Source organism: Microtus oregoni, unplaced genomic scaffold (assembly GCF_018167655.1).
Source record: "Microtus oregoni isolate MIOR12 unplaced genomic scaffold, Mior012 000016F_ref0000370, whole genome shotgun sequence".
Lineage (NCBI taxonomy): Eukaryota > Metazoa > Chordata > Mammalia > Rodentia > Cricetidae > Microtus > Microtus oregoni.
Window position 1 is genome coordinate 28,709,494 of NW_024543075.1, and position 12,521 is coordinate 28,722,014.

General features: G+C 36.9%; 1 protein-coding gene across 1 annotated transcript in view; it reads left to right on the forward strand.

Moving 5' to 3' along the window:
* The window catches only part of Pik3c2a (phosphatidylinositol-4-phosphate 3-kinase catalytic subunit type 2 alpha), a 106,561-nt gene extending 96,044 nt beyond the window's left edge, over positions 1-10,517 (forward strand). Inside the window, exons 27-33 of the mRNA XM_041666242.1 lie at positions 116-323; positions 1,768-1,892; positions 3,905-4,022; positions 4,109-4,181; positions 4,722-4,831; positions 4,915-5,040; positions 7,613-10,517. Coding sequence (XP_041522176.1) covers positions 116-323; positions 1,768-1,892; positions 3,905-4,022; positions 4,109-4,181; positions 4,722-4,831; positions 4,915-5,040; positions 7,613-7,795 — 943 coding nt within the window. The 3' untranslated portion in view covers positions 7,796-10,517. The remainder of the gene's footprint in view (positions 1-115; positions 324-1,767; positions 1,893-3,904; positions 4,023-4,108; positions 4,182-4,721; positions 4,832-4,914; positions 5,041-7,612) is intronic.
* Positions 10,518-12,521: the final 2,004 nt, after the last annotated feature.

Genomic DNA, 12,521 nt, shown 5'->3' on the forward strand with positions numbered 1-12,521 from the left:
GAGAAACCCTGTCTCGGAAAACTCAAAAAAGGGGGGATTTCATTTTTTATTATCTTGAATTTAGTGCGTGTCTCCATGTAAACTTACTATTAACAAATTTCTGATTCTTTTCTAGGCTGATTGAGTCAAGTTTGGGAAGCATTGCCACAAAGTTTAACTTCTTCATTCATAACCTTGCTCAGCTCCGTTTTTCTGGTCTTCCTTCTAATGATGAACCCATCCTTTCATTTTCACCGAAAACATACTCCTTTAGACAAGATGGTCGAATCAAGGAAGCCTCTGTTTTCACATATCACAAGAAATACAACCCAGATAAACACTATGTAAGTTTGTTCAACATGTGTAGATTACCATGTGTAAGGTTTTTGTTGTCCTTCATACATTTTTCACTGATTGCTGAAGTTCTGAGCTTTGATTTTGCTTATGCTTGTTGCTTCCATGGATGGTCCAAAAATAAGTAAATATACTTAAAGAATTACTTTGATTTTTTTTTGTACTGTTAATTTGCTTAGAAATAAATCATGAAGGTCAAAATACATTCCTCCTTTTAGTGTCAGAGTATTTTCTTTTTCCTTCCATCTTTTCTTAGTTTCAAAGGTAAATCTTGCTTACTGAAACATATTTAACCAATATAATTCAAAAAGTTTTAAAGTTTCATCAGGGCATGGTGATGTACACCTTAATCTGAGCACTCAGGAGACAAGAGGCAGGCACATCTTTGTGATCGAGGCCAGCCTGATCTATATACCTACTTCCAGGACAGGCAGGGCTGATTAGAGAGACTTAACAAAAAAGTCTTAAGCTCCCATTGTACTTTTCAGTTCAGTATTTTCCTATTTGTTTGTGTGACTGGCAATCAAACCCAGGGTTTTAACCACTACATAGCATTTATTAAACATATGCATAAAACTTGTTCTTTGTTTTTCTCTGAAGGGGTCTTAGCCCTGATTGTCATGGAACTCTCTGTGTAGACCAGGCTAGCCTCAAACTTGGAGAGCCACATTTGTCTGACTCCCAAGTGCTGGAATAAAGACTTTTGCCACCATGGCTTACCACCTTATATTTAAACAAATCCAGGATTTGTATTATTTTTTACATATTCTCCCATGGCTATTATTATTCACCCTTGTGCTGTCTTTGTTGTTGTTGTTGTTGTTTTTCCCTCTCTTTTTCTATGCTGATAGTCGATTCCAAGGCCTCAGGTATGCTAGCCATATGCTGTACCACTGAGCTACATCTCTATCCTCCATGCTAATACTTTTTTAGATAATGCTTTTTTTAAATCTATGATTAATATATCTTTAGAAAGTCATTTCACTTTAATTTTAATCACTTTGTTGAGGTCATATTGCCATTGATTTATAATGGCACTGGAAAGTGTACTCAGTTTACATACACATGCGCACACACATGTCTTGGGCTTTCTATGGATATACCTGACTCTTCTTGCAGTCGTGTTCAATACTTTAAATAAACCTTTTTCCTTTTTGTTGGAAGTGTACTAAGTGTATATGTTTGAGAAGTACATTATATTTAAGCATGGAAACAAAAGTGCTCACTTCCAAGTTTTATTTGAATCTTCCAGTAGTTAAGTTCAGTCTCAGAATGCAGTGTGTGCTATATAAATACAATGAACTCTATTCACAACCTGTTTCCTGTTAGTGACTTATATTCCCAAGGGTAAAAGCACTTACTTGTACTAAAACTTTTGTGTCAGGAAAGAAATTTTATTATAATGTAATGTGCCTATCATTGATTTCCTTCCAGATTTATGTAGTCCGAATTCTGAGAGAAGGACACCTTGAACCATCATTTGTATTCCGGACATTTGATGAGTTTCAAGAACTGCACAATAAGCTCAGCATTATTTTTCCACTTTGGAAGTTACCTGGGTATGTTCCTATCCTGACAAAAATTCATTCTTATTTTCCTGTGTAGAAACTATTTTTACATGCAAGTGGAAAACTTGGTTAACACTCAGTTACAGTTAAAATAATAAGTACCTCGTACAGTACTGAACATAGATAAGGAGTTTGAATTTTGTGTTGAATGAACATGTGACTAAAATCTTAAAGCTAGGCCTGGTGCACATGTACACTGGAGGCAGAGGCAAGAGGACACTGCAAGTTTCGGGTGGGTCTGGTTTCAGAGGACTGTTTTAAGTATGTACCCATTGTCTTAAAAACCAAAACAACAACCAAGGTGTGAGCTTTGAAGGCACCTGTTTTGTCACCTTGATTGTATGTGTCAACTAAGATAATAGAATCTTGGTTTTAAAATGTCACATGCTACAGCTGCATAAATCATCCATATGAGCCATACTGACTTTTGTGATAAATAGTAAACCTGAGGTCAGATGTTATGGCTTAGCTGGCAAAGGCTCTTTCTTCCAAACCTGACAACTCAGACCTCAACATGTGCCATGGAATAACGCTGACCCCTTGCCAGTTACCACTGAAATTCTTAGATGTAATTTTTTTTTTTTTTTTTTTTTGGTCATTTCAGGACAGGGTTTCTCTGTGTGTACAGTCTTGGCTGTCCTGGTCACTGTGTAGACCAGGCTGGCCTTGAACGCAGAGATTTACCTGCCTCTGCCTCCCAAGTGCTAAGATTAAGGACACTGCCTCACAGATGTTTTAATCTTCAATGCTTATAGGTTTTGTTTTTTGTTTTTTTTGTTTTTTGTTTTTTTTGTTTTTTTTTTTTTTTTGGATTTTTTTTCGAGACAGGATTTCTCTGTAGTTTTTGGTGCCTGTCCTGGAACTAGCTCACTAGCTCTTGTAGACCAGGCTGGCCTCGAACTTACAGAGATCGGCCTGCCTCTGCCTCCCGAGTGCTGGGATTAAAGGAGTGCGCCACCACCGCCCGGCCCTTGCTTAGCTTTTTTTTAAAAGATAATTTTTCATTTTAAATTGTATATGTGTGTTGTGTATGTTTACTGTGTTGGTGTCTGCAGAGGCATTGATCCAATAGAGCTGGAGTTACAGTGGCCATTGTGAGCTGACCAATGTGGGTGCTGGGAACTGAACTCGGGTTCTCTGCAAGAACAGTACATGCCCTTTAACTGCTGAGCCGTCTCTTTTGCCGCTAGTGCTTAGCTTTTTATCTGACTCCTTTTGTAAAACCTCAGATTAAAAAAGTTTACAGCTTTCCTTTGCCATATTCTTGTCATACAATATTTCAAAAACATGGAGGCAAAATGGGTACCAAAGTATGTTACAGTTGGATATGGATCTCTGAGTAAAAGGCCAGCCAGGGATACTTATTGAGACCTTGTCTCAGACAATAAAGAGTTTCTTACTGTGTGTACTCTCATTTTCTTAACATCACCAAAGTAAGAATTGAGATATTGGTTTTGGCACCTGATTTAGGTTTTATGTCATTGTTTGTGTATCTTTATGATTATTGAGTAATGATTCTTTTAGAGACAAAATCCGGTAAATATTTATGAATGATTAAAGTTGAAGCCAAATATCAAAAAATTAGTAACAAATACAGGAAACTAGTAAGGCATGCTTCTTTTTCTTTCTTCTTTTCTCCCAGGGAGGGGGTTGTTGAGATAGGGTCTCTCTCTTTTTTTTGGCCTGGAATTTGCTGTGTAGCTCAGAGTGTCCTTCAACTCCTGACCTACCCATCTCTACCTCCCAAGTGGTACTGAGATTACAGACATGTGCCACCAAGCCCAACTAACACATGCATCTTGATGCCAAGACTTAAATGAAGAAAATGAATAATTGAATAGTTTATCCCTAGTGTTTTGAATCACACCGGCAAAATATAATAGGTTAAAACCACACTTTTGTGTCTTCAAAATATATTTCTAGGTAAATATTGTGCATGATACTCTACAAATATTTTCTGATAAAATAATTTAAATCTCGCTGTTTTTCTTTATCTTTTGTAGCTTCCCTAATAGGATGGTTCTGGGAAGAACACACATAAAAGATGTAGCAGCCAAAAGGAAAATTGAATTAAACAGTTATTTACAGAATTTGCTGAATGCATCAACAGATGTAGCAGAGGTGACTTTCCAATATAAGTAAATAACACAGTCTACCTTTGTGTTGTGTAATATTTAACTAATGAACTTTTTTCTCTTTTATCTTAGTGCGATCTTGTTTGTACTTTTTTCCACCCCTTACTTCGTGATGAGAAAGCTGAAGGAATAGCTAGGTCTGCAGGTGAGACTTTTTCCCATCGGTTGATAACTCATGACTTTTGTGATGGGTGGGGTTGATGTGTGTTAGCACACATGCATGTGTGTGGAGGCTAGAAATCAGTTTGGGGTGTTTTCAGGTGTCTCTCTTGGATTTTTTTTTTTTGAGATTTATTTATGTACATGAGTATTTTGCCTGAATGTATATATGTATATGTACATGCTGTAGAGATCAGAAGAACGAATTGGATGTTATGGGTGGTTGTAAGCACTCTGTGGATACTGGGAATCTAATCCAGGTTCTTTGTAAGAGCAATAAATGTCCTGTCTCCCTCCTTCCCTTCCTTTCTCTCAATAGGTTAGTCTTTCTAAGTCCGTTTCTAGAAAAACTTAGCATTCCTAATAATTAGCTTGTGATTACAAAAAAAGGTACAAATTAGTGACAAATGAGGTTTACTTTTCCCGTCCACTTCCCTTCTCCCTGCCCTCGTGCAGCAGTTCTTTTGTTGAAGTGTGGACCTTTGCAGGCACGCTGAGATAAAGAGGAAAGTATTTCTCTTTTCAGGTGCAGGTTCCTTCAGCCCTACTCTGGGCCAAATAGGAGGAGCAGTGAAGTTATCTGTGTCTTACCGAAATGGCACCCTCTTCATCATGGTGATGCACATCAAAGACCTTGTGAGTGGTTACAAATGCTGACTGCTGAGCAAATCTGTACCTGGTGGGAAGCATTACTGTTAAGAGACTGCTTTTCTTTATAGGTTACTGAAGATGGGGCTGACCCAAATCCATACGTCAAAACATACCTACTTCCAGATACCCAAAAAACATCAAAACGTAAAACCAAAATTTCACGTAAAACTAGGAACCCAACATTCAATGAAATGGTAAGCTAAACTTCATTTCTAGAAATTTCCTAGAGTTTTGTTTGAGATTTCAACGTTTTTATTTAAGATTTATTTATTTTTATTTTATGTGTATATATTGTTTTGCTGTCATGTATGTAAGTGCATTGGATGTGAGCCTTGTACACACAGTGTCCAGAGTTACAGGAAGTTGTAAACTGCCATGTAGGTGCTGGGGATTGAACTCAGGTCCGCTGCAAGAGCATCAGTGCTTTTAATTGCCGAGCCATCTTTCTAACCTTCCCCGCATGTTTTATTCTCTTAGTATCCTCTTACAAAAATGAAGTGTCAGCAGGACAGGAACCAAAAGCTATGGAGAAACCCTGTCTCGAAAAATGCAAAAATAAAAAAAAAAAATCAGCTGAACAGTAGAGAGTATAACTGTGATTGAGAGCTGGACAGTGGTGGTGCATGCCTTTAATCCCAACTCTTGGGAGTTAGAGGCAGATAGATCTCTGTGAGTTCGAGGCCAGCCTGATCTACAAGAGCTAGTTCCAGGACAGGCTCCAAAGCTACAGAGAAACCCTGTCTTGAAAAACCAAAAAAAAAAAAAAAAAATTTCTTTGGAGACTGAGAGATATAAAACTGTCTCAAAAAAAATAAATAAAGGGGGCTGGAGAGATGGCTCAGAGGTTAAGAGCACTGGCTGCTCTTCCAGAGGTCCTGAGCTCAATTCCCAGCAACCACATGGTGGCTCACAACCATCTGTACTGAGATCTGGAGCCCTCCTCTGGCGTGCGGGCATACATCGAGGCAGAATGTTGTATACATAATAAAAAAATCTTTTAAAAAAAAATAAACTGCACAGGAATCTCATTAAGCCTGGATATCCTTTAATTTGGCTTGATTGGGGTTTTTTAAAAAATAAATAAATAAACAAACAAACAAACAATAACTGTGACTGAGATACTCAAGGCAACTAGCAGATCCACAACCCATCAGTAACCGGCTAAAACCTACTTCCAGATATCCACAAAACATCAAAATGTAAAACCAAAATTTCACCTAAAACAAGGAACCCAACATTCAATGACATAGCAAGCTAAACTTCATTTCTTTAAAGTTCCTAGAGTTCTCTCACCTTGCTGCCTTCCTTAACTATTTTGGGGGGCAGAATAGACACATTATTTATGGACCTTAGCATTTAATTCACACAAAAAAATTTCTGGATAGAGATTGGAAGACAACTTGAATTTTTTTTTTGTTTTGTTTTGTTTTTGACACTCTGTCCTGGAATTTAGCTAGTAGACCAAGCTGGCCTTGAACTCACAGAGATCCACCTACCTCTGTGTTGGGATTAAAAGCATATACCACCACACCCAGCTTGACAATTTGAATTTTTATCAATATTATAAATGTATCAAGACCCGTAGAAAAGCCAGGCATGGGGCTAGAGAAATGGCTCAGCACTTAAGAGCACTTGTTCTTTCAGAGAACTGGAGTTCAGTCCCCAGCAACTATATCAGGGAGGCTTACAATTGCTGATTAACTCCAGTTTCACGGAATCTGGCACCATCTTCTGACTTCCTAAGGCACCCACACATGTATGACATACACGTGAATTTAAAAAAAAATAATAAAAGATAATAAATAAAATTTAAAGAGAAAAAAGTCAGGTGAGCTGGTACATTCCTGTACTTGTAGCCCTTAAGAGTCGAGGCAGGGAGATTAGAATGTAAATTTAAGGTTAGCCTGGGTTACATAGCAAATTTGAAGTCAACCTGGGCCGTCTAGATAGAGAGACCCTGTCTCAAATACATACACACAGAGAGCCCTCTAAAGGGTCATCCACTCTTTAAAAACACATGCAGCACTTACCAAAGAACACTTGGTGTTAGTCTTAGAAAACAATGGTGGGGTTTTTAGTGAATTTTCCCCTGGTTGATACTATATTGTCAAGACAAAGACATACAAGCAAGTGTTCTTGTGATTTAGTCAAACAGTGAGAAGGTCTAAGTTAAGGAAATATTTCTCAGAACTTACTGTGAAATTTTGTAGAAAAATAAACATTTTAAGTGCTGTAATGAGGATTTGAACTAATAGCAATAGCTTTGAGCATTGCAGATCTGCTGCAAACTACATTCTCTGTGGGTTTGTATCTCCTTGTGAATAAAAAGTTACCACTTCCTGGCATTTGACAGAACAATGAAATTTTAATCTGATTTCGCAAAATAATTTTAAAATTATATTTTCCAACTTGCTTTCCTTTCGTCCTCTTTTTTTCTCCAGCTGTTAAATCATCTTAAGGTAATCACCAGGTAATCTCTTTTCCCTGCCCCATTACTTGCATCTCTCAGAACCCATATCTGAGGATTTGGAGGTTGTTTTGTTTTTTGACAATGATTGGTCCTGCTTTCTACAGTCTCTTTGTTAAACACTGACAGAAATGATAGTTCAATCCAGTATTCCAGAAATTAAAACTTGCTCCTGATACATTGAGACAAGCCCCGCTTCTATACTCACTGCCATTCATTGTATCACTCTTTGACTGATACCTTCACATTTTACTGAAGATATTCCAAGAAACCAAATCTTATCATTTTCCCCCCTCTAGCTTGTGTATAATGGATACAGCAAAGAAACCTTGAGACAGAAAGAACTTCAACTGAGTGTACTCAGTTCAGAATCTCTGCGGGAGAATTTCTTCTTGGGTGGAATAACCCTGCCGTTGAAAGATTTCAACTTGAGCAAAGAGACAGTTAAGTGGTACCAGCTGACTGCGGCCACATACCTATAAACTGTGGATTTCTGAGCGCTGGAAGCAAGGAGTTATAAATGTATGCACATGTGTGTACACACAAACACACACTTGGGAATTTTGTATATTTTTATACGTGGGCAGAAACTATAAACTTAAATATACTTGCAGTGTTTCAACACATCTGTTGGACCAACTGTCACATAACTAACTTAAAGATTTGGGGAAGCCATTGCTGTTTCAAAATCATTCTGTTAAATGCTACCAATCCCAAACTTAATATATAGTATATAGCAAGTCCTCAAAAAGACTTTGAGATAATACTGTATCATTTCGGCCACCTTGTCTGCATTCTTTCTACACAGACACAGCAAGTTGGTTTTCCTGTTATGCACCTCACAGCCTTTACCACTGTGTATGTTCACAGACACCAAAGGAAAGGAAAGATGCAGCTGCTACTCAACAGGCTGAAAAGCAAAGCACAAATAGTAGGCAGAACGCTAAGAACTACTCAGTAGTTTATAGAAGTAGAGAAAAAATACTATTTTTATTCATTGTTAAAGCCTTTTCAGAGTAAGTGCCAATCACTGGAGTTGTAAATAATGGTGCCTTACTTAACTTTCTATGCTTCGTTGGCACTTCATTCTGATTAGAGAGTAAGTAGTTTCCATTCATCTTCACCTTAATGAGGACAGATATCAGGTACATTTACTAATAATTTTCCCACAAAAATACTATGTTCTCTACTTCTGATTGTGATTTAGTTATTTTAACTATTAAGCTATTTGATTTAATGTTTGTTGCCCAGTAACTGAATGAGATTCATTGATGTTGCTGCATTCTAAATTCGATCATTCCATTATAATCCTATGTTTATATGTAGGGGTGTGAACTGAAATTGGAGTTTCACTTCTGTGTATTTATGCTTTACTCCCTCATTAAACAAATGGAAATTGTTTGGCCTTGTGCCCATTTTTGTTTGGTAAGAGGCCCAGGAAAAGAACGGTAGGATCCAGACTGAATTTTAATATAAACATTTATGGAAGGTGTTGTGTAAACTGTCCTGTATTTGTAAACATTGTACATTCACATAAAAGAATTATTTTCTGTAATACAAAGAAATTCAGAATTAGAAGAGAGGAGTTTGAAGTTACTATAGTGTAACCATTAAGAATAAGATTCATTTTTATTTCTCCTTTCAGACATAACTTTGTTTAGTTTTAGTAAACATGTAAATATAACAGACTTCATGGTGAAAATAGAATTTCAAATATTTTTAGAATGGTAATAGAGATGTAGCAAGTCTGGTAGTCATAAGAAAACTGACAAACTACTTAATGAAGGGTAATACCAAGAAAGGACAATCTGATTCAGTTTGCTGAATGAAATTTTTGTAAAGTGTACAAAGTGATTAGCAGAAATGATGCTTACAGAGCTAAATAAGAGTCAAGGGTGTTATTGTTGGAATAGATTTTTAAAGAAATCAAAACTTGAAATTTTTGGTGCCTAACACTATGGTCCACTTTTAGGGAAAGCTGAGTATAGTATATGAATTTTTTTATATTAAAATGTGTTGTCTAGTTGATAAATTAAAATGAAGATCAAAGCACCGTTGTCTACTTTTTCCACAATTAATATTTCCTTAAATTGTTTTGTAAATGTACGTAGCACTAGAATTGTTTTTTTCTTTTGAGAGAGACCTAATTCCATTCCATGAGTCACCTATCTACTTCTTTAAAAAGATGTTCTTTTTGAAAGATTGCCTTTGATGGAACTCAGTGTGGACTTTTGTGATCTGTTACAGCACATCTTAGCACAATAAGAGAACTTGGAAAGGTAATGCCACTTTCCAATGACAAGAAATCTGATTCATATCTAAAAGTATATATTATGATTAATACTGTATAGTTGAGAATTCAGAAGAAAAGATAATATTTTCTCTTAATTTAACTCAATCTGTGCCTCCTTTGGTCGCTAAAACACATATTCTAATATAAGTTATTTGTAAAATGCTAACTTCAGCCCATACCAAAAATAGCAATAGGGAGGAGAGAATAGCCTCTTTGCACTACTGCAGTCAATTATAAATCACCTCGCTTTCTACAAACTTTTTAACACTTACCTTAAAATACATCTGAAAACAAAACCCTAAACTGGCCAAGACACTAACTTTTTTGTATAATCATTTATAACTACCTTTGTCAAGTAAAAATAATTCTGCTACATAGAAGTCCTGTGCCAGAATTCTTTGTTCTTGGCAGTGCTCTAGGATCTGAAGGTGATGGTTCATTCCAAGAACCTGTTGTCTCTGAGGAATCCACTGAGAACTGGCACCAATGCTTTTTAGTACTGTGTTTATGTGACGAGTTGTTAAAGCATGTATCTTTTTTACATATTCTTTTTTTTTTCAAATTAAACTGTATAAAAACTTCAAAATCTTGCCTTAAGCTGTTTTAATTCTTTCTAGGATTCATGAATTGTGGCATTTAAAAATTCACTTTTGATAATTTAAAAAAAAAACACTGAAGCCCTGCTATTAAAATACACATTTACTTACATGCTATTTACTAGCAGTGCAAATATGGATGTGATTACTGGTGTCATCTGTAAGAACCAAATGCTTTAATTATATCAGCATAGTGAAGATGTATAATATTTTTATTAATACTTGGAATATATTCAGTGGCTTGAATGTGACTTCATAACTATACTACAATTATATTAAAATATTTCTGAAGTAAAGAACTCAATCTGTCTTTTCTTTCTTGTCTTAATATTTTGGTTTCAAACTTTTATAACAGTGTTCTTTGTATCTCACCCAGGAGTTTATAAAGTTTAGTAATCCTGGATTTCAGATCTGTCAGACTCCCCTAATATATCTAAAAAGAGAGTTTGAATTGCTATCTAAGTGTGATTCTTTGAAGGTTTGGATATCATTTTTCTACAGCCCATCACTATTCCTGAGATGTGAATTCTTCTGTAGATGTGGTTCCTGGTCTCTGACAGTTCACTTAAACAGTAAAAATAGAGCAACGATCACATTCAGTGGAAATTCTAACACCATACCTTTACTCCTGGGTGTGGGCATGAGACTGGGTCTCTCTACTGTGAAAAGGAATCTAAACACCCTGAAAGGACAATTAAAGCCCAATAAATATCCATGATGCCTATGAAAGCTGGCTTATGTAGGCTTACTCTTTGAATAAGTGCCTGCCTAACTTCCTGCCAGGCTGTTTGGAGGTGCTGGTGTACAAATAGTATTGTAGGCAGTGGTTACAATGGCTTCCTGCTGTTGTAAAGGACTAGAGTTTGGTTCCCGGTACAGTACAGAGGCACAACTGCATATTACTCTAGCTCCTAGGGATCCAGTGTCCTTCTGGCCTCTGGCCACTGTACGCCACATGCACAGCCATATATTCATGTAATAATCTTTAAAAAGTCCTGGAGGCTGGGGAGGTCACTGAGGGGTTAAGAGCTTATTGCTCTCGCAGAAGACTTGGGTTCAGTTTCAAGCACTCACATGGCAGCTAAGAAGGAATTCTGTGACTCTAGGTCCAAAGGATCTGATATCCTCTTCTGTCCTCCATGGGTACTGCAGGTACTGTGGTACAAAGACATAAATTCATTTAAGTGTAGACTTCTTTTTCGTTTGTTTCCTGGCTGCCCAGACCTGAATAACCACACAGAAACTATATATTATTCCAATACTGCTTGACCAATGACTCGGGAGTATTTCTAGCTAGCTCTTATATCTTACCCATTTCTATTATTTTATCTTTTACCACGAGGCTCACAAGGCTCATGGTTTACTGATAAGGTTCCAGGGTCATCCTCCTTTGGCAGCTACACAGTGCCTCCTCACTCCACCTTCTTTCCTCCTCTATCTCTGCTTGATTTCCTGCCTTGCTATATTCTGCCCTGCCATAGGTCAAAGCAGCTTCTTTATTAACCAATAGCAATAAAACATTCATAGCATACAGAGGGACTCCCACATCAAATATGTGCATACATACACACACACACACATTTAAAAATATAATTTTCTTTCAGGTAGACAACATGTTGCTATGTATAGAATCAGAAATGTGAATGTGCCTGGAATGTTTAGCAATAATGGCAAAGTGGGAGGAATGAGGCCATCTCGATGCATATTTCAAATGCACTGAGAACGTGTAAAAAGGGCTCCTGGGATGGCTCAGTGAGTAAAAATGCTTGCTATACACTGACAAGCTTAGTTTTGATGTCCAAAGCCAGGTGAAGGTGAAAATATTCAACATTCTCCATAATGTTGTCCTCTTACATTCCCCATACTCAACACTTTCTTAAAAACTTTATATTTTATGTATGAGTGCCATGCAAATATACTTGCATGCCAGAAGGGGGCATCAGATACTATTATAGAAGGTTGTGAGCCACCATGTGGTTGTTGGGAGTTGAACACGGAACCACTGGAAGAGCAGCCAATGCTCTTAATCCCTGAGCCATCTCTCTTCTGCCCCCTCACCACCACTTAAAAAAAAAAAAATTTTTAAAAATTAGAGGTATTTACACAGAAGCAATGCATTTATTTGACCACTAGGTGGACAATAGATTGTATAAAGAATGGGGTACCATTTAAAACACCTGAGAAACGATGGATAGGATGGGGTATCCGTGGAAACAATTATACACTCTGTAATGAGATGTGTTGGGGTGACTCATGGAAATGAGAAAGAATAAAGAACCCTGAATTTATATTTTGGGCAAATGTGTTAAACTGAAATGA